This window comes from Amblyomma maculatum, chromosome 6, assembly GCF_055883805.1.
Source record: "Amblyomma maculatum isolate TAMU_Amacu chromosome 6, ASM5588380v1, whole genome shotgun sequence".
NCBI lineage: Eukaryota > Metazoa > Arthropoda > Arachnida > Ixodida > Ixodidae > Amblyomma > Amblyomma maculatum.
The window spans coordinates 13,151,432-13,178,798 of NC_139349.1; the positions used below are offsets into that span (position 1 = coordinate 13,151,432).

The 27,367-nt window shown below is 45.4% G+C and overlaps 1 protein-coding gene across 3 annotated transcripts; it reads right to left on the minus strand.

The window, feature by feature from the left end:
• Positions 1-676: 676 nt before the first annotated feature.
• Positions 677-22,553, minus strand: LOC146185115 (cytochrome c oxidase associated subunit FA4L3-like). Of its 3 annotated transcripts, none has more exons than XM_084606102.1 (5): positions 22,396-22,553; positions 8,362-8,443; positions 7,486-7,571; positions 4,878-4,938; positions 677-1,846 (listed from the first exon to the last, which is right to left on the minus strand). In XM_084606102.1, exons 2-5 carry the CDS (start codon positions 8,428-8,430, stop codon positions 1,760-1,762), a joined length of 303 nt encoding a protein of 100 aa, XP_084462228.1. In that variant the 5' UTR covers positions 8,431-8,443; positions 22,396-22,553; the 3' UTR covers positions 677-1,759. The 3 variants fall into 3 exon arrangements, with proteins under 3 accessions (XP_084462228.1, XP_084462226.1, XP_084462227.1); XM_084606100.1 differs by lacking the exon at positions 22,396-22,553 and adding an exon at positions 13,499-13,748; XM_084606101.1 differs by lacking the exon at positions 22,396-22,553 and adding an exon at positions 10,229-10,648.
• Positions 22,554-27,367: the final 4,814 nt, after the last annotated feature.

Sequence of the window (27,367 nt, forward strand, 5' to 3'; positions counted from 1 at the left end):
CGCAGCAGATAATGCGGAAAATATTGAGTTTGCTGCTACGTGAACAGCTCTGGCTTGAAAGGGCGCCGCCATATTCCGGAACATGCGCCTAGGGTTTTCTCGACTAGGTGCGAAATAGGAACATACTAGGGAGTCGAACTTATCCGTGAGCTTATTGTACAAGCAAACAGGTAAGTCCTTGACAAGTGTGCGGACAAACTAATTCCTAGTGAGCAAACAATTTTAGCAATAAAGTACACTAGGGCTGGGCTGCTCGATAAATTGGTTTACTTGGATCCTAAAGCGCCCCAGACTATAAGCGATGCTGTATAGCGGAGGGCTTCAAGCGCTTTCGACCGCTTGGGTTCTTTGACGTGCACTTAGGAGCAGAGAGAGAGTCTCGCCTTCAAAAGTGGCAGATGTGGCTGTGATCGCACCCAGGTAACCCGGCTAATAATAATAATAATAATAATAATAATAATAATAATAATAATAATAATAATAATAATAATAATAATAATAATAATAATAATAATAATAATAATAATAATAATAATAATAATAATAATAATAATAATAATAATAATAATAATAATAATAATAAACTGACCAGGCGCGCGTGTGAAGCCAAGCTTGGAAGAGACAGCGCACATGGTATAAGCTGCACTTCTATGAAACAACCCGGACTGAGGCCTGATCAGAGTTCTGTCCACAAAGATGTTTTATTCTTTGCGAGCATATACAATATTCAGTGAATTATGGCAGCATCACAGCTACAGCATGATTCAACGTTAACATTTGTAACTTCTGTAGAACGCCTCAGTGGTGCTTTGGTCCAGACGCATTCGAGTGCAACGATAATATGTGGAGTGTTTCGCAGCTGGTATTTAGAGTGTTTTTGCTATTAAGACCTTTTTCAAAAAAGAGTGATCGTTTCAAAGATGCAGCTGTTAAACATAGGTGACGGAACTCCCACGGAGTGGAATGTGTAGGCGCATACACTTCTAGTAACGGTTTTTAGCTTGATTTGTGCGCTGTTGATAACCGTTCACTGATATACTAGGATTGAAGCACGCTGGCCAAATTTGTTGTTCATATAGCTACCATAAACAGCGCGGCAACAAGACGGGACAAAATAGAGCACGCAAAGGCACGAGAACTCTTGTCTGTGCTCCTTCTCTACGTCCCGTGTTGTAGCACTTTCTAGCCATATTGTACCAATTAAAGGTAATCAAACAAAATAATGCCACATGCATTGTGGGAGTTGTGTGAGGGGCATCGGGTGCGCAGCCTGCGGCCACACACGCTCTTTGGTCTCCTCGCCTTTCAACGAGTCCTCGAAATTGGAAGTTATTCTGGAGACCAAACCTAACGCACCAGCTCTCGAAGATGCTCGGAAGTCAATGTGATGCTCAAATTCCTACAAGAACACTGAAATATGTGAGAAATGAATAAATTAAGGAACAAACACTTTCGCACATAGTATACCCTGAGACAAAAAGACACGCTGTGCTGATGGCGTGTTCCGAATGCCGTGCCTTCAGCGACAGTTTAATCCACGAGAAACATTTCAGCAAATTGTATCTAATGAATGTGCAGTAAAGAATTGAACTCAGAGTGCAATTATGAGCAGCGCTACTGCTAAGCCACTCATTTTAAAGCTCGCGGCATGTAAGCGTCAACAGGATCAAGTGTAAATTTTGTGGGCGAAGCAGTCACAACTATACACAAGGTAACGCGGTCACAGCTTCGCGAAGTGGTCTGTGGACTCGCTACGTGCTTAGCGGGCAGATCCAATTTCCTTGCGCAGCTTCTCCACCTCAGCGGTCCGCTCGTCAAGCTTCCAGTCCTTGTTCGACGTGTATATCTGTAAAGAGGCGATTCACAACCGTAAGTAACTTTATCTCCAATTGGTGCAAACTCAAAGCGAAATGAGAGAACGGCAACGTCACACAGTGACAAAGGCAATGGAACGGGACTTGTTCATCGCAAACAGACAGTTATACGAAAATTTTGGAACAGTCCATAGCGTTTGTTCCTGCTCATGCGTTCTCTTTGTCATCGCATGCGTTTGGAATTCGTCTGTATCATCAATAGCCTTATGCGATGCTGAGAAGCTAAAACAGAGCTGGCAAAACATCGCTTAGTTATTTTTGGTTTCTTCTCTATGCTAATAGTTTCCTACAAGAGGCCTCCGAGAATTCTCATTTCTCGTCTCGAAGCTTCAATCTGTTGCTGAAGCGAACATTACTATATCAGAGAGAAGACGCAATTAAGATGCATTTCTTTGCTGAACCTAAGCAACAACTCGCGCTGTGTGTTTAACAGATGTGTCGAAATTTCTGGTGGAAAAATAGTCGACTTAGCCGTCGTCGTCCTTCTTTCATTTGTTCTGCGTTTTCAAACGCATGACAACACGAGTGTTGTTGCTGTGATCGCGCACTGGAGCCGCATGAGTCAGGAGAAAAAAAAAAAATTAGCTGTTGGTTGATTTGTTGGTTTGTGGGGTTTAACGAACTGTAGTTAAGCTTGTGGTTAAACCTGGAGTTACGCGAGAGCAATCTGCATGGCTACGCAAAAGGTTCGGCTTGTAAGTAAAGACGTGGATGTTGCACATACTAGTTTACTCTATGGTTTCAGCTTTATTTATGCCATAGAGGAATCACTTCACGCATGAGCACCCCTTGCCTCTCGTCGTTGACCATTCTCACTCAGGTGTAGAAGACTTCTAGTGGTATGGTATTGTCTCTACGTCGAACTCCGGGGCACACCGCCGTCACAACGTTCGAACGAACCTTCTATTCTTGCAACTCGCTGTTGTCGTCCGTCTCTACCAACTACCGAGTTATCTGTCTCTTTTCTTTTCATTCTTTTTTTCCGTCTTTTTCTTGTTCTTGTTCTTGTTCTTGCTCTTCTTGTTCTTCTTCTTCTCACGGACAGGAACGGTGAAATAGCGAGACTTTGGCCAATGTAGCTTTCGCTACAAAATTAGTGCTTATTTCAGCAATGGCTCCTTTATGTGGTCACACAAGAGGTTAAGAAGGCAGCTAAGGCGGCTGAACGTACCGCTAAGGCCGAAGAATAGTGTACGAGCATTATAGCGTGTCAAATACAGAGGGAATATAAGCACTCTGCGCAGGACGAAAAAAAAATGCAAGATACTTAAGCTTCGCCTTTAAGGGTATGACGCAGGAGCGTAGGCTACCGACCCACATATATAAAGCACCACTTCGACCAAGCCGTGTAAATGTGTCGGCGTGGCCTATAGGGTAACGTGAATGGAATGGCCCTGACAGGCTGGTTCTGATATACTCCCATAGGAAAGAGGCCCGAGTTGACAGCTCCTGCCAAACGTTTCATCAGGCAACCTTATGTCAAGTATAGATGCTAGACCATATCGATCGACAGCTGGCGCCTGTCAGTGTGGCTGCCGGCGCAGCCACGCTGACGGTTTGAAAACCTGACATACTGAGCTCTCGCTACAAATAGTGACTGAACGTAAAATGTTAAAAGAAGCCAACGTCTATTTAAGCACCTCTTTAACCTGTACAACTGAACCAGATGCGCTAGTGGCGACGACCGCCAAGCAACGCAAGCCCTCTGACCATGCCGTTCTTAAAATGCCCAATCCATTCTTTCGTGTACGATGCTTCAGGGAGAGCTTTTCTCTTTTTTAAAGGGATTTCCCCTTTCAAGTAAGATTCGTATGTAACTTGCGTCGCAAAGATTCTACTAGGCTAGCCGGAAGGATTCGGCCGTTGCCTTACTGAAGCCCCTGCCTAGCTCATGGTAGACGTCACTGTGACGTTAGGGTGTGGTCGGAATCCAGCCTTCTGGAACCCCTGGATTCCAAGTTATACAGGGTGGTCGTATGCCACGCTGGCACACTTTACGGCTTTATGCCTTTGTCGTTCATGTATGCCAATCTGTGCAGCATATATATACATCACGGTATACTCCTCACGAACGGGCCTCTTGTAGGTGGAATATCGAAGGCGGACGTGCAGTCCAACTTTGTCCGCCTTCAGCTAGTTTTATCTTTGGTATTTGGCTTTGACGGCTAAAAGCCGAAATTAGATTTTGACTCTTACCTTCGGAACAAGTTTAAAGAGCGAAACCATGTTCAACATAACTCATACAATAAGGTGAAATCCGCTCGTTCGCACAGTATAATGAGATCAGTAGAGCTAATCCGCCCGTCAGTCATTTTTAAAGTGTCCTGCAAGGCACATATGCGTTACATCATGATGCAGCCTTCACCGACAACTACGCTCGCCGCGTATCGCGTTTCATGCTTTGCGCATATCTCATGGAGCAGGGCAGAAGAAGAAAATGGTCATTCCACGCCAGTTAACACACGCACTTTGCGCTCGATCAACTTCGATTTCATTTAAAAAAAAATAGCGATTTATTGCGCTACTGTGATAAATATTGTCCCATATCTCTTGTTTTCGGCGCAAAACGTTTTATATTTTCGTGCCGTGGTCACCACCTTAAGGTGGAAAATGGTAGCAAAACCCTAAAAAAATAAAATGCTGAAAATAGCCAGTTTTTGATTGAAGTGGGTTAAAAAAACGAGTGGATGGGGGCTACTAGAACCCATGGCAATTTCGTATTAAGAGCAGCTCAGTTATGTATACAGTCTGTCAAAAATGTACAGCTCAAGGAGCTTGCTTCGAAGCTCTGCAACGGGGCCCACATAAGCGCTCCTGGAACACCTATGGTCGGCAAGGGCGAGCACGAGATTTTTTTGTCACCTGTGAGATTGCGAACACTGGGATATGCGTAATTCTGGTACACTTTAGAAGGAAACCCTTGTGGCAAAGACCGTAACTATGTCCGTTTTTCGTAGATCAAGTCTGCACCGTAGCGTAGTTTGAATTTTGAGGCCCGCATACCTTTTGCTTCTTATCAGCGCTGTACCGCATCCAGGATGGCAGCTTGTCTTTCCTGCTGAGCCTGCATTGCGAAAAGGGAAGTCGTCGAGTAGGCGGCTGATAAAACACAGGCGCGTGGAGGAAGAAAGCGTTGCGCACAATGGCGGTAATTATGTTAGTAGGAGAAACATGATAAACGAAATCGACATCACACTCTCAGAACAAGGGATTTCATTCAGGGCGCTTGTTTAAAGATATTGCACTCACTAGGGGGGCTCCGCAATCACAGCATTCGCTGCAGAAGAGCAGAAATAAATATACTGCTTCACTTCCGCAACTCGGAGGCCGGACTTCGGCGAAATAGAAACGAAAAAAAAAAAAACAAAAAAAAAAACCGCGCATTGGATGTTTGCATGTTTGTTAATGATCGAGCTCTACAGCTCTTGGATATTAACCAGAGTCTTCTTTCCGGGAGATATCATTAGTTACGTGTGGCTTCGGCTGGTGTTTGCATGTGTAAAACCAAACTTCAAAGGATAAAAAAAACAGAAGGTAGTTCAGATTAAGGCGTTTAAAAAAAAATATAACGATGATTTTAGTGACACTACACTGGCGAAAATGGCAACTGTGGAGCACGTTTGTAAAAAAGAAGCTTTTACTGTTCATCGTTTGGTTTCTGTGCCTTATTCAGAATTAAATCTTGACGATAGTTGAATAGTTGAAATTCCTGATCGCCTTGGGAAGCCATAGGAAATTATGCTACACAAAACAAGGACATTTGTAAGGACCAGTACGCTTGTCTGTCTACGTGTTCTCTTCTGTATGTCATGCTTTCTTGCATTTCCTATGGCTTACTTGAAGTAAACGTTTTGATGTAAGCACCCTAAAGCCACAGATTACTATCATTTGACATTGATGTCCCGTAGAAAAGTGATGGTTGTCTCCGTAAAACGAAAATTTCGAGTTTTTTGCTTTAGAAATTGGTTGAAAATTGAGCACCCCTTTACAGTATTCATGGTAGGATGAAGATTTTCTTTTCGAACTTTAGAAATGAGTAAAGCTCGTTGATTTTCTTTTATTTTGACGTCTGCTTAAGTGAGTTTCTTGTCATAGAGCACAGCTACGTATGTACACTGTCAAAAGCTTAGAGCCCGTGATTTTGTCTCTGAGATACACTGTGCGGCTCTTAATGGGCTCCCAGTGTTCCATATCTCTTGAAGGTAAGATTTTCCACCTAACCTCTCCAATGAGAAGGAATGACAAAAGGATACCCCCTGAGCTCTGAACTTTAGACAAAGACTTGCGTAAGTGGCCAGACCTGCACGAATGTAATATACGATACTGTTTTACTCTACGCTGCTCGCCCTCTGCCTGACTCAGTCGCCACCATGCCGCCGCTAACGCCTGGATCAAGTAGTCAGCGTGCACGGTGATGTAAAGAAAAAAGATAAGGTCGGCATACCCACCGTAAATATTTGTTATCCACGCTGCATTCAATACTCTTAGCTCATATTTGATAACCACTATAGACCTTTGCATCGGGCGAGGGAGTTGTCGAAATTCCTCCTCTCTGGAAAGTCGGAAACCGGTTTCGTTGCAGCTTCCACAGTGATTGCGCGCGGTGAACATGACCGTCCAGTGAACAATATGGCAGCGCCCAAGGAGCCCAAAATACAAAGGTCTATACAAAACACCGTTAAGGTCACTTTGACTGGTCTAAATTGCTAGTCGTTTTCATGCGCTTAAATGTGCGGCTAAAAACGCTACAATTACTAATTATCGGAGCGAGTGCAAAGCCAGTTTTGTACTTTTTCCGAAGCTGTACGTGGCTCGCTGACTATGTTGCCCGGTTGGTAATTCAAAGGTCGCTGGGTCGAATCCTGGGCGCGGCGGCGGAATTTTGATGGCGGTGAAATGCAAAAGCTTTCGTGTGCCATGAAATCGCACGCTAAAGATCCCGAGCCCCGCCGCAGTGGGGCAGTGGTTAGGGCGCTCCTGTTCCAAAGGATACGGGATCGAATCCCGGCTACGGCGGCCGTTTTCCGATGGAGGCGAAGAGCAAGGCCACGCTAAAGAACCCCAGGTAGCAAAAAATTCCGGAGCTGCCCACTAGGCGACACAGGGAGATATTAGTAATAGGGACACCGTAGTGGAGGGCTTCAGCTTAATTTAGACCACTTCAGGTTCTTTAACTTTCGGTTTGGTTTAAGGGGTTTAATTTCCCATAGCGACTCAGGCTATGAGAGACGCCGTACCCGAGTCGCTTTGGGAAATTAAGCCCCTTATAACAAACCGAAACTTAAAGAACCTGAAGTGGTCTAAATTAAGCCGAAGCCCTCCACTACGGTGTCCCTATTACTAATATCTCCCTGTGTCGCCTCAGAACGATAATTGCATCTGATGTACAGCAACATATTTGTTCTCTCACTGTTTGTTCCACAGTTAGGTCTTTTTTCTTTATTTACCAGTTTATAATTATAACATAAAGCTATGCGACATTTGTGAAAAGCTATTAAAAAAACGCATGTAGCACGCATACGGTTGGAATTGTCTCAGATGAAAACAACAACAACAACAAAAAAAAAAAAAGACTCAATTTTAACTGCAGGCACTTAAATCCGGAACTTACATCACATCCGGTTTCATCAACGAGTAGCAGCAGAAGCCCAGACAACCAATTGTGGCCACACCCATGATCGCGACAAGCGGAAGCACCTGCAATACAAATGAAGAACGCCTCAGTCAGGAACAAATGACAGCCCCTTTTTCTATTCTTTGTTTCTTCACCGTGTCAAAAAAGTCAACCTTTCTCGCTGTGCGACGGGGCTATAATGCTCGGGGATCTCAATATTAATAACTGTTATGTTTGTTTGCACGCGATTAACGTTCTCGTAACTATTGCCTGGAGCACTTGGTAAAACGCTTGGCTGAGGCAGGTAACTTCACCATTACATTTGAAACAGGCCTAACTAAAACAACATTATTGCACCTAAGCCGTACTGAAAATGAACATTGCCCTAAATAGTAATGTGCAATACCAATACTATCGTATAGTTTGTGCAGGTCAGCGAGCCCCAGACGTATTCTGTCTCGCCGTAGCTAAGTAAATATCCGAACGTAAGGAAGCATCACAGTAAGGTCGGCAAAAATATTTACTTCGTTTTTTTTTTTTGTACCGAAGGATATTGCTCGTTCTTTCAGTATTATAACAATATATGTATACATGACTTCGCATAATGATATCAAGTAATCAGTTAGAGCCACACGTTGGACAATCCAGCTGAATGCCGTCACATTCGAATCGTTATCACGAATTGCTTTTGCGGCGTGCGAACGTTCTCATCGCGGAAGTCGGAAAACAAGACACACGCTCCGGTTTTGAATAATTTTATGTTCACGGAGTTTAATTTCGTTTATCAATTACTGTTTTGTTTAAATATCGAAACTTGGTTACCCCGTGAGCGCAATGATAAGTGTGCGCGATACGTTGCAGTCATGTCCTTACCTCCTTGTGAGTCCTGAAGGTATTGAGTCCGGCAAGCTTCATCCTTTCGGGGTCCTTAATTTTTTGCATGGCTGTGTCTGTCCTGAAAGACAAAAAATAAAAGTGAAATGGTATAGACAAAAAAAAAAAAAGCATTCATTGTTATACGATCATGGACCTTTGATAAACTTTGTCTATTCATTACACGAGCTGGATGGACGTCCGGATCCATACCGGTATGTTTCCTTCCATTCCAGATGCAGTCCTTAAATTACATTGACCAGAATTTCAAGCTCGACGCGAAGCATAACGCTGTCGCTTGCTGTATTGATTCGTAACATAAGTACATAAGTACTTATGAGCCAGACTTGAAGTGTGTACGAGACTCTGAATGTAAATAATAAATGCGCGCACGAATAAAGCGGGAAGAAAAGTGCACACGGAGTGCCCCCAAGCAGCCCCTTTTGCGCGCAAGTACGGAGCTCTTTTTCTGTACACCGTGCGCATAAAAAAGAAAAAAAAAAAGAGAAAAGTATATATCTTCGCAGAGCAAAGATGACCCTAAGAGTAAAACCTTACTTTCCGCACCGAAACGGGAAAACGCCGGTGCAAGCAGGCGATCCTTTCAGTGTACATTTTTTATGTACGAGGCCCCGCAGTTTAAAGCTCAGTGTGCGATTGTTTTTGCTTGTGCAAGTCGTAAACTCTACACTGATGGCAAAATAAAAGCAGGCTGCGATACCTACAAATATTTACACCTGAGAACAGCTACTACAGAAATTTAAGACGTTAGCACGCCCATAAAAAATGGCTATAGACCAATAAGAAGGAATAACGTTTTTTTTTTCTTTACATGCAATAATCAAAGGTTTCTCCTTCCTTCCAATGCTTATGATCAGATCACAGGGAGGCATATTCTAACTTAGATTATATAAATATAGTCAGAAGAAACCTGCTGAAAGCCTGATATTGAAAGCCTCCGCCGTTCTAAAATTCACGCGTTCCCACCACAACTGTTTTGAAGCAAACAAGAAAAAAACCACGAAAGAAACTGCCGTACAGACCCGAAGATCCAAACGCCATGTGTCTGTGAAGCTTGTTTCACGGCAAAGAAAAAGAAAAAGCTGCTTGAAGCAATGACGGCTTCCTACAGCCCAATAAAGTGCGCCTGCGGAGGCAGAAGGTCAGGTTGCAAGCCAGCAACAGCTAGGGTTTGCACACTAAAGGCAGACCGGAGGCGAGGTGGAGGGTCTCTTGCTTTACGAAGCTGCACGCTTAGGTGCATTGAAAGTGAATTTGTATTGCATAGCTCAAGCTCTAAGTGTACTTTAAAAGTGCCGCCCCATTTCGCGCGACCAGCCCATGAAACGCGTAGGGAAGCGCGACTCGAATACTGGTAACGAAGCGACTTTATCCGATTCGCACTTAAGCTCCTGTAGGCAGGTTGTAACTAAAATGAATCATTAGATGAGGTCTTGCGACGTAATGTTTGCGTAATAACGAGATATATGCTTTCAACGGTCATAGAAAGGAACCGCACTTCAAATTGGCGTTAACTCTGTTCACAAACTGAGCAACAATGGACGTAAATGCTAAAACGGCAAAACGTGAATGTTGGAAGGTGGTCGATGCCATACCACACTAGGGTGAAGTTTTGGAAATTTAAAGTGAAAACAGCTCGGTTACGGTACAATACTACAAGAAATATCTTCGAGGCAATATAGAGGGCAGGAAAGAATCAAGGCTACTCATACCTTTTGTTGCAGGTTTAACTGAAGGATATAGAGCAATAAAAATCCCAGCTTCCGACGGACAAATCAAAACCCGAAATTTCGATGGATGATCAAATCAAGGCCAGTAAACGTGCGAATAGAAAATCGTGGTATACCTTGTGGAATTTCAGAGCGGAGACGGAACGCAGAGCTCCTCCGACTCGCGGTTCACAACTAAGCAGTCGAACCAAACTTGTGGGCCGTCAAAGGAAGGTCTAAGGCACAGGCCTCGAACTTCCGAAGGGATGAACAAAGAGTCAACAGAACAGCAGGCCAGCGCCGGACCGAAATAGACCAAGCTTGAGTCAAAACGCCGCTCCCCTCATGTGGTGGGAGCCCGCACAACTTGTGATGAAGTGGCACGAACCAAGCGCTCCCGCGTTTCGTTCGCGTCAAGGCTGTCAACGCCTTCGTGATGCTCTCAAGTTCAATGCCGTCAGCGCCTCGACGTTCTGTCTTTAGTACTCTTCGCAACCCCGCCCTTTTTAGACATACTGAACTGTCGACGCGCATCGTCGTGCCAGGAAGCATCCATCAGAGCCTACGTGACGACTGAGCGCTGCAGGTGCCGGCTGTCTTCGCTTCTCCTCGTTTTCTTTGAGCGGTGGTGAGGAGGGCATCGCGGACGAAGAGCGTTCCGACCCGCAAAATCCTCGCAAAATCGCGGCATTATGTTTGATAAATTTGATCGCTGCAAACACAGCCTAAGGCTAAGGCCAGATTCTCTTACAATAGTGCGAGGCTGAATACAACGCCATCTGGAAATTAATTAGATACCTGACCGAGCTAATCACTGTTTGAAGTTGAAGACAGCTTAACACGCGAGCATGTAGAAATGCCGCAAAACCCACGCACGCACGCACGCACGCACGCACGCACGCACGCACGCACGCACGCACGCACGCACGCACGCACGCACACACACACACACACACACACACACACACACACACACACACACACACACACACACACACACACACACACACACACACACACACACACACACACACACACACACACACACACACACACACACACACACACACACACACACACACACACACACACACACACACACACACACACACACACACACACACACACACGCTCATAGTGTGTGCACGCTCATAGTAATATACGGCCGCACGCTGATGCTTCTGTGACAACTGTCAGCAATATAAAGTAAAATTTGTATACTGGCTGCAAATTGTTGGCAGACAGTACAGAGCGAGGACGATTGGGCAGTACTGTATGTGACCATATCCGATGGTGGCTTTTCCTCTGATTGCAGTTACTACGGCCAGGCTGTAAAGTGCAGCAGCTGCAGGTTCTAGGCGCCGGTTATCACTACGCTGCAGTGATACACTAGCACCTAAATTCCGCTCGAAAAAAGGATTGACATGAAGAGGTGACGTATCAGACCGGGTGGGAAATTCCGAAGCCTAAGGAAGGGTTGAGCCTCCATTATGGTTTACAGCGGTTGGAATAGCAGGCGATGAGGGAACAAACAGCTACCGCAAACGGCCTCGCCGGCAGCATGCAGTCACTAGACTGAGACTTGCCCTCTCCGTCTGCAGGCAGACCTCAGCAGCAACAGTCCACAAACTGTGTTCAGCGATCTGTCAGCTTAAGAAAAGTTTTCTTTCATTGTGTCCATTGCCCTCGCTCATTTTGCACGCACGCAGCCGCCAAGACATACTATACACGACAGTTTTTATCACCTATGTACTGGCTGCTTTTTGCAGTGTAGCTGATGTAGAACAACGTCATTTTTTTCCTTTGATTGATGCAGAAAAAGTGAAGCTGCGCCAGAACACACGCAAAAAGTATCGCATAGAAACAATTGTCTCTACACAGAAATTTTGAAGAATGTTGGCGGCAGGCGACGAACAGAGGCACCCTGTTTCAAACGACGGTTGCAGACAAAAGCGTGATCAGATAAGTGTGTGCACAGATGGCAGCTACACGCACTCGAGCGACCTTGCTTCGGGAAGAGAAACCTCATCCATAAAAAAAAAAAAAAAATGACATTAATTTTTTATCACAAGCGGCTGAGCACAAAGAAGGTTTACTGCGGGGAACCTATACTGGAGCCAAAGTATAAGCCTGCTTTTGTATATTCGCGTAAATAAGCCTGCATGATATGTATATAAAAACAAACCCTGCACCGTTAGAGCCATAAACTAATTAAACCGTCGAAAAATAGAAAACAATTGCACACTTTGCGAGAGGGCCGGCTACTTCTCTGCTGTCAGAAAATAGTTCGCTATGGTTGCTCTTGCAAAATTTGTCTTCGGCAAATAAACACGATCCTAAGAAACATCAGAACACCGTTTACTTTGTCCTACCTATTATTTAGGGACATACATTGATTATAACGTTTTCTTCGCGTGACTCAGCTCTTCAAGGTCGTGGAAAGTGCGTGCATCTGAGCGAGCGAGCTGGACTGGCAGCCCTGAAAAGCACCTGATTCCTGGACATATTTTCGAAGGAGGTGAGGGAGGAGGGCAATTACTCATTAGCACCTGCGTAAGCATATCCTAACGGCTACAAGCGAAAACTATAGAACTTTCAGGGGAACTTCGTGGTCAAAAATCAAAGCCCACGGAGTATGGTGGTTGTAATGAAACTGAGTACTTTTGAAAAGTACCTATTTCAAATGGAAGTAACACTATCTCGGATGATTCCCGGATAACATTATCTATTCGTCAACGTGAGGTTCTATTTATTTGTTTGCTCCAATGCTTATTCATGGCCGCTATCTGAGCGCAAAGTGACGAGAATAACGATGTACGGAACAATCTTACAATAACATGAAATCCGTGCTGAAATTGGAGAGCGTTGTTTTGCACTCACATCAGAACATCGTACATTTTCTCTGCAGCATCAGTCAAAATACCGGTCGTATATAGCTGCACTGTCACAAAGAGGGGAGTGTTGATTTTGAAGCACGTATGAAGGTTTACACATAGTTTTCAATATTAAGTCATGTATATATTGAAGCTGAGAAAGGTGGAAGATAACCACAGTTCGGAGGTGCCAGCTAGCACCTTATGAGGGAGCTTTTTGCAACTCGTAGTGGCCGTACGTTGAACAAAATTAACTGACACAAGGAACAACATTCAACAGCGGTCATCTAAAAGGGTAACAAAAATAGCTTAAGAATCTCAAACTCGGCACCATTTGGTCTGGCGCTTGATACCAGGTTACGAGGATGCATTCATATTAGTGCCACAAGGAATGAAAGTCATTTTTGTTTTTGTGACGAGAAATGAAAATTTTTGAACGTATATAGGAATACTTCTAGTAGCAAGTTCATTGAAAAAACAGTGAAAAAGCTGGACGAGAACTCAAGTCCTGGAAATCTAGCGATACTGACTCACCTGACGGAGCAGCAAAGATGTGAGCTGTTCACGCGAGCTGCGACCGCGCTCAAGAATCGAGAATGTCTACGCCGGGTTTCCGCTTTGGGCAAACAAGGCAGAGTAAAGGCGTCACTGTTTACAGCAAACGAGAGTTGCAGCGAGAATGGAAAACGGTTTCCGTGGGCCTCGCCCATGAGTCCCGTGCGGAGGGCGTGGAAGCGGAAGTGCGGACGGGTTGCCCCTGCCCCTGCCAACCGGACCGAGATCGCCTCCAATCCTCGTCCGATGGCTCTCAGCAAACAGGGGCGAGAGTGGACACAAAGCACGTTCCCATATCAAAATGCAGCTGACGAATGCGATATAACATGTATTGCCGCAGGTGAGCAATATTCGAGCGATTAGTCTCCTCGTTAAGAATAGAGCTATCACAAAAGTGTTGCTGGCCCTGCACTGTGGAAGCTATTGCCAGTCAAATATGCGACCACAGTGCGGAAACCCGCAGCCTATTCTAGGCTTACAGCATTCTTTTGAAGGGAGATATTCACGGTTTGATGACCGCAGAATGGGGCTTGGATATGGGGACGAGGTATTTGCAAATATCCCAGCGTTACGAGCAGTTCTCCAAGTGTGAAGTAGAACGCTGCCGTTCTTCTAGTCAGCTTTTAGCGCAAGTTAAAATTTCTACGGGACTGCATAAATGAAAAAAAAAAGTGCTATTAAAAAGTGCTTTGCGATAACTGTTTTGGAAGTAAGGAACACATTCTAGTACGGGACAAAACTCTCAAGCAAAATTTAACACTACAGTTCTGCGGAATCCCGTTGAGATGGTCATGTTATATTCGCATAAATTTAATGCGTGCACTGACAAATGCGCTTTTACTCAGCCAATTTTGCTCGCCTGTGCAAGTCGGTCTGCGAGGAGGAGCTCATGCTGGGTGCCGTAAGCAAGGACTCTGCGCGTCCCTTTTGTAAGGGGGGGGGGGGGGGGGGTGTAATTCTGCTCGTTAATGCGTCAAAATGCGTGTAATGTGTTTCCTCAGGATAGCACCCAAAAAGTTAATTTCCACACACGTATTCAAAGAATTCCTGATATCTCCGAAAAATTCTCGGCAATGGTAGAACTCTTTTCGGCAAATTTTACAGCTTCTCATCCATGACGCCGTCCATATGGTGAACCAAATCAAGAACGTGCAAGTAGCTTTTAACTTTTGTCACTAGATACGCTGTTGAAAGTAGAACTATAACGCCACATATGTACTGCGAATGATGCAGAGGGGTTTTTAAATAAGAGTGCATCTAGGCACATGTAATATATAGCAACAAATCAAGAAGCCGGTCCACCAAAATGGCGTTTGAACACATTAGGAAACTTGAGGATTCTTCTCCAGTTCATTAGCAGTTTATACCTCCACACTGAAGCAGTGAAAACTATGAGTGGCGTCCTATTCGCTTCAACGCTCAATTTTCCGGTTTCCGTCTTTAGCTAAGTGCACTGATAAAATTCCAATAAGACGTTTCGTTAATTCTCCCTCGCACACATGGGTTCCGCTATTTCTGCGGCGCCCTCCGTAACAAAGAATTGAGTGAGTGAGTGAATAAAATTTATTGAATTGAGACAAAAACATAGATAAGAGAAGGCAGCCGTGATTGCCCCCATGGGTAACGTGCAGTTTGCTCAGACATGAAACTCGCGCTGTTTAGCCGTCAGCAGATCGCTCAAAGGACGTGCAGTGTTTAGACCGTGCATGTTTGGACAAACTGCAGTCTCCCACGTTTCTAAACGGGAGCAGTCTCGCGTGCTCAATTCGTCAAGTGTTTGCAGAACCAGTATAGAGTAACGGCTTCCCCTCTCATCGCAGCCAGACGACCCCGTTTGGTCATCTCCTGTGTCGTGCATCGCAAACGAAGGACGCACGCGAGCACGCCATGTGCCGGCTAGTTCTGTCGTTTTTCATTCCACTCGCGACGGGGAGCTTCCCGCAAGGACACATCGACCGCGCCTCGAATTGGCCCCCGGTGCTCCTCCACGGCTGCTTCTATTCTTCGACGAAAAGTCAATATATAAACGACGGCGACACGGTTTTTCTGCGCGCAGAGCGGTACCTTTGCTGCCGTTTCGAACTGACACACTAAAGGGCATCGAGGACTGCTCCATCCAATAACCATTCTTTGCTGAAATCGATTACATAGCTCTTTCTCGGTATATTGACGTTTAAAAAGCGTGACGTTAAAATAAAAAGGGACTCCGTGATCACGGTTATGAGTGAATGGCGGCATAGCCTTGCCTCCGGGATCCTGTAGGCATATACCCATTTTTCGTTTCTTTTTTTTTTCTTTTGTGCACTGTAAAAGCTCTGTTTTTGTTGGTAATGTTCTTTTTGTGATAAAAACTCTGTAACTTATCTCTTCAGAACAACTTCAAATTTTCTACCATAATATCTACAGCGGTGTTTTATGGATGCAACTAACTCAAAACAAATGAAATAAAGAGAACAGAATGATGGGATTTCCCACAACAGGAAGTTAACAAGACCGAACTAAGCGGACAGAGGCTTTCTTTCTGCCTAGTTCTCATTTTGAGCGCTCAAAATACAGGCGAAAAAACTATAATTCCGCCACGAGGAAAGAACTAAGGTCAAGCTTATTGCACGTTTACAGTGGTGGGAGTACAAGATTCTGATATTTTACCTCATGATATATGACATGCTGCTTTATACCGGCGTTATATATACGACTGGAGCTTCTTCTCGGGCCTCAATGTTATCAGCATTTTACGCCGTTCTGGACGCTGAGATCAGCCTTTTCAACATCATAAGAGCGTGCAAAAAGCTGACCGCGTGAGATTTCCGCCGTAATGCTGGCGCTTGCCATATATGCCCGACAGACCTCGCCGTTTATTGGCTTTCCAAAGTCGGGCGCCTTGTTCGGACATCCTTGTCACCGCTCCCCGGCTCCCTTTCATTACGTACGTCGTTGCTATGGCAGCGCAGAAGCATTGTAGCTGTTCCCTCCACTAACGGCGAAAACATCAGCATTTGTCAGCGAGTGCAACAATCAGGGTTCGCCGTCCTCTCCGACCTTTTAGCGAACATTGCATGACAGGGCTGGAAATGGGTCAGCGGGGGGAACCGATCCGAGTTTGTCCAGCGAAAGAGGAGCAAAGCCGCAGGGTCGCTACTTTGGAGCCGGATATTGGCGTCTATCGCTAACGAGGTGCGTAAGTGTTTAATCGGATCCCCTGTCAACCCGCAGGATATTGTTTTTCCGAAACCTGCCTCGCGAACCAGTGTTTTGGGCTGGTGAAACTAACCGTGCGTAAATGAAGCGGTGGTTTGCGTTGCACCCGACAGCTGCCACAGGATATGAATATTGGGCGATACTGCAGGGCGCATTTACGCTCCCGCCAGGATGCCAGAGCCCAAAGTGTGATTATAGGCACTGCACAACCGTGGCACACTGCAAAAGGTTTATTCAGAATCGCATTCTTGGCGGCCGCCAAGGAGAGTTAAACGCTGCGTGTATTAACAGTCGAGGCACCATTAATAAAGTCAACCGTGCACTTATGTGACATTCCGAGGAAAGCGGAGGATGGTGGGATGGGAGACGTTCGAGAAGCTTGTATATCTGATATTACACATCCATATACATATGTGGAGTGGTTGCTTTCTTGCTTTCTCAGTTGCCAGCTACGACGCAGGCTATCAATGAATATCCAGCAACGCCTGTTAGCATGTATTGCGTTATGCATCGATCGTGAGATGAAGATTTATGTGTCTACAACATAGGGGTAAAACAACCTTGGACGTGAAAGGCTGGTACTTAGCCAGTAAAATATGCAAGCACACTTTACCAAGGACGCACTTTTCAAGACTCTGAATCTGGCTTACGTGAAATAAATTAGATTAAAATTGATCTGGATAAGAAGGCGCTCTGGAGACGCATGGAGTCTTGAGCGGTGCTTGCTGGACCGGGAGCGTTGCCTTGAGCCACCACTTCTGTCGCGCGCTGAGGGCCGGCTATTATAGGGTGGGAACAATAAATATAAGCCGCTAAATATCTCATTATCGCGATTTCGGAAGCGGAATGAAGACCAAGACTTTATTTCGAATTAACAGTTGAACTAGTGCTACTGACAGAAAATGAAATCTATGATGCGGCACAAATAACCCTTCTAACCGATATAAAAAAATACGCGAACAAAACAGGGGAGACTGAACAGTTTGCCAGAAAAGCTATTCGCTTCAGGCGATGTTCTGGCGTTAGTGGCCAGAGCCATACTCAAGAAAATGTGATCATGCTCAAAGCACAGGTTTCGGCCACCATAACTCCATCCGTGTCTTACGCGCTGGCCGGAACATGAAATTGAAAATACTAATTTGAACGATTCCTTAGCGGCGCATTGGTTTTGCTCTTGATAAGATTTTGAGATTTTTAGATACCTAGAAAGTTTGTAACGTCCGCACAAATTCGGGCAAATATAGCAAGCGGTTCCCGAAGGGAATTTTCGAAGGACCAGTTTTTTTCTCAGCCCACGAATGAGAGGCAGCAGTCGTGTCTGTTCTTATGCTGCTCTGTGCTGCCACTGGAGGCATTTCAATGAAACATTTGAGAAGGGCGGTCAGCAGCTCAAAAGATGTCATGTTGACACGCGCCTGCATTGACCCATGCTTGATTGAAATGACTTTTATGCTGATGCGTGTATGTGAGATAATAGAAGCACAGCTCAAGGGATTAAGCTTGTGGACAAGTGAGGGTACGCAAACGATTCTCCGCAATAGAGATTAACAGACTGGAGAAAACGCTGTCGCGTCATGCTCTTAAGGATGGAGATTGAGCGTCAACCAGAATCTTACGAGATAGTGTAGAAATCTTGAATAATTAAGATTAAGAAAATTAAGAAACATGCTGGAAAGATGAGTCACGTGGTTTCGTTATCGAAATTCAGAGGCCACCCTTCTTTGTGCAGCGTTCAGGGTGGTGTGATACCATTTCTCCCCTAATTTAGCATTCATCTGCTACTTCAGAGGCTAGTTTTCGACGTGGATTTGAACCGAATACATATGTGCTTCCAATTATTTGCTGTTAATTGTAAATGTAGGTGTTCACCAATGGGTGACAGGTAATGCGCCTTCCCTTTCCCCCAGTACCAAACTAATTTTAATACTGCCAAACTTCATGCCATTCTAGAAATGGTAAAATTGTTCGGAGAAGGCAGCGTTAAAGGCGCTATTCCGTCTATCAAGTCAAAACTTGTGTTCTTCTGTATATACAGTCCTCCACTACGGTGTCTCTCATAGCCTGAGTTGCTTTGGGACGTTAAACCACACAAACCAACCAATCATATATATATATTCGGGTCGGGATATATTTTATATATATCCCGACCCTATATATATTTATATATAGGGTCGGGATATAATGCGTTCCCGTGGCGTCACCCAAGCCGCCGACCAATAAGTGCCCGACCATTGCACCTGCCAAATCCCACTCCGACTCCGGTTTTTCCGGAGAATTGGCCCTTTAAACCGGTCGCGTTGAAATGTGTTTAGTGGCATCGTCTTGCTATGTATCACCCGCCTGCCTGTCCAAGTAAATATTTCTCGGAGAAAAGACGACAAACATCGTCGGTACCAGCGCTCAGGCTTACATTAGCGGTTCTCCGACCAGGAGAGTCGACGTGAGTGAGAAACTATAACTTCATAGGGGAAAACCCGCACTTTCCTTTGTGACAAACAGCTCTCAATTCAGAGCTGTGCGCTCCCTCGGCGCTCGATAGCCCAGATCAAACATATCTTCCGAGAGGCTCTTTTCCTTTTCTCTCGCTCTGATTCTTCTCGCCGAAAGGGAAGGAGCGAGTGATGCGCTCGAAGTTGGCGAGGCGAAGCGTTCGCTGGCTGGCTTCTTTACGAGCGGTGCGTGCTGGCCCGCCCGACGTGGCACATAAAACGCCGGCGCCGTCGACGGCGTTCGCAATCAATGAGGTGTCTCGTTACTTGCTCGACTGAAATAATTTGGGCTGTCGCCTTGCGAAATGATGTCTAATGAGGTTGGTCATCGCTCTCATAAATTTTCTGCGCAGTGTTTTCACACGCAGTCATCTTACAACGAGCTGTGAACGTTGTGCGCAAGGACGTGGTGGCTCTCGAAATCAATCGCAACGGGGCATAATAAGCAAAATGGTGGCAAATCAGTCCTGCGGGAAAATTTCCCTCATATGAAACCTTTCGAATAAGGCCAGAGTCATAAATATCAGTTTTCCCTTCGCTCCAGCCTCTCAGACCGGTTCCAATGAATATCTAAAAATAAAAATAAAATAAAAGGACCCTGGCTCTGCTGTGCATAATCAATGCACAACTGATGGTTGGTTGGTTGGTTCACAGGAAGGGAAAAGCGCAGTATCTGTCGCACTTTTTTTTTTTTCTGTGGACACCTGAACCGCGCTGTAGGGGAAGGGAGGAAGATGGGAGTGAAAGTGGAAAGGGAGAAAGGAAAGCCGTAGTGGAGGGCTACGGAGTAATTCCGACCACCTGGGGATCTTTAACGTGCGCTGAAATCGCACAGCACACGGACGCCTCTTCGTTTCGCCTCCATCGAAACGCAGCCGCCGAGGTCGGGTTCGAACCCGGGTACTCCGGCACAGTAGTCGGGCGCCTTACCACTGTACCACCCCGGCGGGGCACAACTGATGGGCCGAGAGTTTCGTTCAGTCGCGCAGATTTATCGCTTTGTGTCCTTCCAGCATTTTCTTACATACTGCTTTCTACTACGTGATCATTGTGGTCATTAATCTTTAACGCAGCCGTCTCGTGCAGTGAACTGTGTGCGGCATGAAACGGTGTTCACCGTTTCGTGCCTCAGGTCCTTATTTCAAGGTACAAATCAGGTTTACAGATCTTGCGCGTCAACTTGGCTTGAGGGAGAAGACGGCATGTTGCGTTTGCGCATTTACTGTTTTGTAATTTGACGGACGCATAGACGTTTTAATTACACTGCTGCTTTTCATGCACTTTCAACAAGTGTGACACTGCATTCCGTGCCGGTGAATGCATTATGAATGTCATGAATTCAAACTGAAAGTTTTTTTTCTTTTTTTTTTCTTTTTTCTTTTTTTTCCTGGAGCGAGTGCCTAATTACGTACCGTTCGCTTTCGGTTAGAGTCGCTGTCGCGAACACTAACAGGCTGCTGAAGTGACCGGCAGCCGCTGCTGGGTGTCTCTGCTCCAACTTCGTTCTTAATATTAGGACGGAATATTTAGAAAAAAAAACAGCATAAAAGTTAGGTACGGAGGAAAGCTGTCTAGGATAAATTTGCGAAAGCAAAAAACCCGAATGAAAAGGTCGAAGAAGGTTTGGTCGAGTGGCCCATCAGATGCAGTCGTACCCGTGGGAGTAAGTCTCTGCGGAAGCAAATAGCTGAGTCCGCCGTCGTCATGGCAGCGGCGTAGACGGTAGCGGCGCGCCGGCTGACGTAATGACACCGGTTGCCGGCGTCGGGAGGGAAGGCTGCCGCCGCGGCGGTCGCGCCCTTGACGTTTTGGACTCGGGTCGAGCGGGGAGCGCACGCGAATAGCATCACGTATACACCTCCTGCGCCTGCGAAACGACGCCCACGCTAGGTGGAGGGAAGCAGGAGATTACTGAAACCGAAGCAAGTAAAAAGCAATAGAAGAGCCAGACGCGGGCGTGTAGCCAGTATAGCGACGATAGATAAGCAACACGCGGCTGCCGTGTTCCGTGTTGCGACAATTGCCACACGAATGCGTAAGTTCACGGTTGACGCCCGCGCGGAACAATTTTTCCCGCACACGCGACTGCGTGCGTAGCGGCGCTCCTCCTCTGCATTGTTTGCGGCTTATCTCTAGCCGCGTTACTGTTTCTCTTTCTCGACGCACGCAGCTGTCAGTAACGTTTGATGCAATGTGATGAGCGTTGTGCGCCATGCAAATAAATGAATTTTTTTTTTAGAGTCGTCCATTTTAATAAATACGAGGATTGATGTACTGGAACGCTCTGGATGCGTTTTGCCTGCATTTTTTTTCTTTCCCCGTGAGTGAAATGTCAGCGCGGATCCCCACGCTTTGCAGTCACATCACTACCCCCGCCCCCCCCCCCCCCCCCGCCCCTCCCCCTCTTCAGAAGAAAAAAAAAATGGTTGCGCACAAGTTACAAATACTCGGGACATTGCAAATGAGCGATCTTGTTTTTCTCAACTGTTTTGTAGCAGCGAAGAGGCTGCAGCAGTACTTCAGTAGGCGAAACTGGGAAAACCAGCACAAGGAGGGGAAAGGAGACTAAGAAAATGACAGCGCCGGAGAATACCATTTAACTTGAATCGAAAAGAAAGGGAATTATCCTGAGCATACAATGATCAAATCATATGATGTTAGTGACTCCCATCCAGGTTACTCCAATTCAGCAACTAACTTACTGAAGAGTCGGAAACACCCACTTTTTCGCAGTAAGAAGCGAATGCTCCAACTTGATTCCGTACGTGTGCATCTGAGGCAATGACGTAGCACATATAAGGGGATGTGTCTAGTTGGCACAGGTGGAATGCAAGAAAAGTATTGCTAGTGGCGACAAGAGGAGATGGGCAGCACTGATATTCGAAGGTTTGGCTAGAACCGCCGACCTTTCAACCACCCCGAGTAGCTGTGCACCTCATGGGAGGTGGTAGTAGGATGAAATATAGAGGTCCACTGGCAGTACACAAGCGGGCATTTGATACCATTTTTTCGTTTTCCTTGGTGTCGGCTGCGCTGCGAACCGGTTTCATGAGGTACGCACAAGCGCTGGAAGGAGAATACCGGCATGCACGAGCAAATGAACCGTGTGCTGTTAAAAGGCTCCAAAGACAATGGACAATTCCCTGCTTGTTCGCAGTAAAACGCCCCCGTGCTTGTCGGTCGTCTCACCTTGTCTCAGTCGCTTTTCCCACAAAGTCTTCCCTTTCTTCCAAGAGCGCTTCCTCACGGTCCCTTACGAGAGCCGGCTGAGGGAGAGGAGCAGTGTAGCGGAGGGCGTCGTTCCCTTTGGGCAGACTGCTGACACAAGACGCGTCCTTCACGTCCAGCGCCAGACGGAGTATGTCAGCGGATTCTCCGATGGGACAGTAGAGCTCGTCAGCACGTGAGCGGGGTTCGAACCATCGATCCGCCTCACTGCTCGATGCCGGTTCGCAACGCCGGGAATGCAAACGTCCGACAAAGGGGGCGCCATCTGTTGATCGCGCTTTCAGTGCCCGCGTGGCAAGGCACACAATGGTTTTCTGCCGAATGCCGATCGACGGCGCTTTAAGTGTCGTACTGCCAAAACATAGCTTAATCGCCTGAAATTATCTTCTTCGAGTAGTGCTCTATTTAGGAAATTTGCGCACCTCTTGAAAGAATCTTTTGGCGTAAACTCTGGCGAAAAATGGAATCTTCAAAGCTTTTAGAGAATTTTAATTAAAAAAAAATTCGCTTCTTTGAAACTGCTGAATTCTCCTTCGTTTACCAGGAAAAAAGAGCCAGGAACGGAATCTTTTGTTACAGGAGAAAACATAACTGATTAGAGCATTCTACTTCTTAGCTATTAACTATCCCTAATGATGCCTAAAGGGAAGCTGAGATGCATTTTCTTTTTCACAAGTTCGACTAATTTGAATTGTAAAAACGCTTTTGCTTTCTTATAAAATGTGCTTTTGAACTGCGTGGTGACGTGCTGAAAATAAAGGATACAAATTTGCTCATGTGTACTTCCTCCCGGGAGCCGGATGCGGGAAAGCTCGGAGAAACTTGGTTACTGACGACTAGTTTTTTACGAAAGGTAGAGGAAACGTTTGTAAAAAAAAAAAAAAAAAAAAAAAAAAAGAAAAGAAGCCCACCGTGCGAGAAAAGATAAGCAGCTTAGCTGCAGAATCATAAACTGGGTCCTTTTATACTCAAATGCTGACTGGTCAGCCAATTTGTTATTTGCTTGTCTCGTCGTAACGGCGGTTCACATCTAAACTGTAACTCCTCGTTTCCGAGTTCATTTCCTGAGAGGACGGTGCGTAATGAGGTTCCTACTCAAGGGAGAGGAGCGGGGCAGGAGCCCAGCGAGTTGACGTGATGAGCTGCATCTCAGGCTGAATCGGGTTGTCGGAATCAATGTGTGTGCGCGTATGTGAGCACCTGCTAACCGTGGCACCAGGGGGAGCTACAACGAAAACACAAACCTTTTGGACATGCATGCAGAGCGCAGGGACAGAGCTCCTTTTCTTTTCGGTTCCAGACCTCGACCCCAGCGAACGGCGTTTTTGCGCAACATTTTTAGGCGACAAACGCCGATTATGTCATTCACAGTGGGACCTCCATAATGTCTGCCTTTATGTGCAGCCTTCTGAAGTGTTATAATTACGCGTAACGTTTCATTTGGTCTAATTTCCGGTCCTTTGCAGGAGTTGACCTCGTCGGGTAACAAACGATGTGGCCGTGCATTTTCCTGCCGTCCGGTCAGCTCGCTTTCGTTTATACAAAATAAGCGCAACTCCAATTCAAGTGGTTTCAGTAGCAAATTTGGCCATTACCATTTTCTTACGCAGGATTTCAGGGAAAAGCTACGCACTGAATAAAAAGACGCCCCATTAATGTACACATTTGCCGCAGTATTCAAGCATCCGGAATAACAGCATCAGCACGTGGCGTCCAGGTGACATTCGCAACTGAGTGCTTTGAGCCCCAAATAGCTCTAACTAGGGCATTCATGGCTCTTAAGCTTTCTTTAGTACAGCAGCACATCGCACTCCGGATGTGTCATGCTGGAAGCGGATGTTAAGCCATTCTTGTTGTGCGAATGAATCAAAGAGCAGGGCACAAAGTCGTAATTTGATTACCCGAAGAGGAACCTAGAATCACGTGCTGCGAAACTAATTACTCGGGAGTGCAAAGTGCCGCTGGTGTCAACAAATCAGGAACCGAATAAGAAATCTGAGACACCATTCACACACATAGTAAGTAGTAACGCTATATGCAGATTTGAAATTGAGCCTTGATTTTTTGTACCTATGTTTAGACCATGAACAATTGTTATCTTTATGTGTTACCTCACCCCCCCCCCCCCCCCCCCCCCCTCTTCCCTTATGTAATACCTCACCCGGGGCTTTTAATGGTATAATAATAAATGATGATGATGATGATTTCGATGACAGCTACTTCATTTCCGGCAAGTAAGGTCAGAGAGGAACGTCACCTAAAGCAACTAGACGTTGTGGCCGTCAACATTATGGACACATTTGGCAGAACAATTTTGTCAGGGTATTTCCGCTTCCACATTTTAATGAATGCAAACCGAAGCCAAAGAAATAAAAGTTCTTTAGCGTTCTAATTTCACTCGCGCGATTGGGCTAAGCGTACGTAGAAGAAACCTTTCTGAAGCGTTAGATCACTCCTACCCTAAAATTAGGTCGTTTATTGTTGTCACAAAGAAAAATAAATAACACAGGCATTTCTGCAGACCGTCATTAAAGAAGAGGTATCACTATTTCCCAAAAACGGTAGACTTAACGAAATGTTCTTGACAACGCATGCATTTTCTGTGCACGTCTTATTTTTTTTTTTTGTGCAATGCAAATGCTTATCTTTTCTGGACGCTTATATATATATTCAATACAGTGCCTAATCTTAGGCATAACTGCTTGTCAAAATATGGGAACTCAGAGCTCGAGGGGAGACGAGAAAGAAGGATAGATAGATACTGTTTATTTTATGTTTTTCCAAAATATGGGGAGATGAAAGAAAACGCTGCTGAACAGTAGCTTGACAAGCTCTCACCCCCCGTATTCACACAGATAGCAGCAGAGCGCACAAAAGATGTGTCCATACAGATCATCCATACAGAAATCATGCAGTGATAAATCTATACAGTACTAAAGCAATGAGAATTAACTATAACTTCCATGAAACCCACACGCAAACAGTATACAGTCACGCTCAACATGACCCTGTCATTTGAAAGCATAATACAACAATAAAAAGACAAACGATATCTGACAAAAGAAGTATCTAATTCCGAATTATTGTTCGAATCAAGTGCACTGAGGTTGCTTGGAATCGGGCATCTTGTGTTTGTGCAAATAAGGTTCATGATCCCCTGCTGGCAGTTCGCACACATGTAGCCTTCAGTGAAACCCTGCATATGGCCATGCTAAGACCGTTTGATGTATTAGCGATGGACCGTACTGTAAACCCCAACTTGGTTATTAATTTGTTTGAAACGGCGTTCAAGGGTCTGAAATTCTCGTTTGAACTGCCGGAACAATCGGTGATTAGGTTTCTGGACCTCGAAATTCATAAGGGCCTAGAGTACACGTGTTGGCTTTACAAGACAAAAGGAGAGAAGGCGATTTTAAGGTATGATTCCGGACACTCAAAATTATTCAAACGGTCCATCGCTAATACATGTATAATTCAGAGCATCAGGAAGTCATGCGTGCATAAGGTAGAGCAAGGAATTATCCAACAGGTTGCAAGGTTAAAAGATAGCGGGTACCCTGATATTCTCCTGGCCTCGATTTCAGAAAAAGTCCTAAAAACATTGACCGCAAAAAATAAAGAAAAAAATGACCCTGAAGGTTCCAAGAAGGTCACGCGTCCGATTGTCATCCCGTATGTACACGGAGTATCGCACGGTCTAAAAAAGATTGCAGGCAGGCACGAAGTTCCTGTGGTGTTCACGGCACCCAAAAAGCTATCGGGGTTGTGCGCAAAAATAAACAGACTCGATGAAACACCCAAACTACGTTGCACCACCAACCATGAGAGGAAACACGTCGAATGCGATACAGGCATATGGTTTATTCCATTCCCCTCTCATGCGGATTGAAGTATGTCGGCCAAAGGGTCGGTGCATAAACAAAAGGCTAAATGAGCATGCTAACAATTGCAAATCAATCGCGCATCCAGGGAAGCTGGCTACGCATTGCCAGCACTGCAAATGTAAGCCTCAATTTGGAAAAACCGCTGTTATTTCGCATTCTGATAATAAAACCGAAAGAGAGATCACAGAAGCGTTTGAAATACAATCCGCAAGGGCCGATATGTGTATCAGCAACGTATCACTGTCGTTGTCTGCGAAAGAAGTTGATTTGCTTAGATTATCGCGATGAGTGTGTCTGGCTGTATGCCTTTGTTCCCTGCGATGATTGTTTCCTCATGTTTCCTCGTTGCTTATGTTTGTTTGATGACCATCACGTTTTGTGTATAAAATGACTTCCGTTTCATCCATTAAAACCAGTTGTTAGTTCGCGCTCCGTGGTGTTTGTCTTTTCTGTCGTTCAATGTGTTAGCGCGGTGAAACTAATATGAAAAGACCATGCTGAGTTGTATGGGAATAGGAAGAACGATTTATGTTTGCATGCCAACCTTCTTAGTAAGGGCATTTTCCATCGCAGATTCGTTGATATCGATATAAACGCCAGCAACAATATATAGCAATGGTCGAACTTGAATGCAGCCTAGTATTATACCTTCGTCTCCTTATGGTTCCTACGATAGGCGTATACAGTACGGTCTTAAGTCAAGTGCATGCATGCACTTAGTTCTGTGGTGTGCATACAAAACGTATATTGGTTCAACTACGGGAACATCCATTGCTACTGCTTGTCGTCACCATAATGACTTGTGACTGACGCCATGCAAAGGCGACGACGGAGGAAGAAACATTCTTATAAATTGTGGTCGACAGACACATCGGCGCTGTAGTACGTCCTTGTTGGATGCTTTCCTTATGCGGTGGTCGGCCCCGCGCTACGTCACTTAAGCCTGCGTGCGTATCGGCTAGTTGAGCTGGGTACTCTTTTATCGTCATCATCATTATTGGCTGGAGAAGCCAAATCAAGTACGTATATTGCAGGTTTAAGACCTCAGA

Bases quoted from the DNA above. Each gene is read 5' to 3' on its own strand.
- LOC146185115 (XM_084606100.1), bottom strand. From the start codon at position 13,674: ATGGGCGAGGCCCACGGAAACCGTTTTCCATTCTCGCTGCAACTCTCG. The intron at 8,444-13,498 runs GTGAGTCAGTAT...TTTGTCTTTCAG, and splicing joins CATCTTTGCTGCTCCGTCAG to GACAGACACAGCCATGCAAA. The intron at 4,939-7,485 runs GTAAGTTCCGGA...TTCGCAATGCAG, and splicing joins TTGATGAAACCGGATGTGAT to GCTCAGCAGGAAAGACAAGC.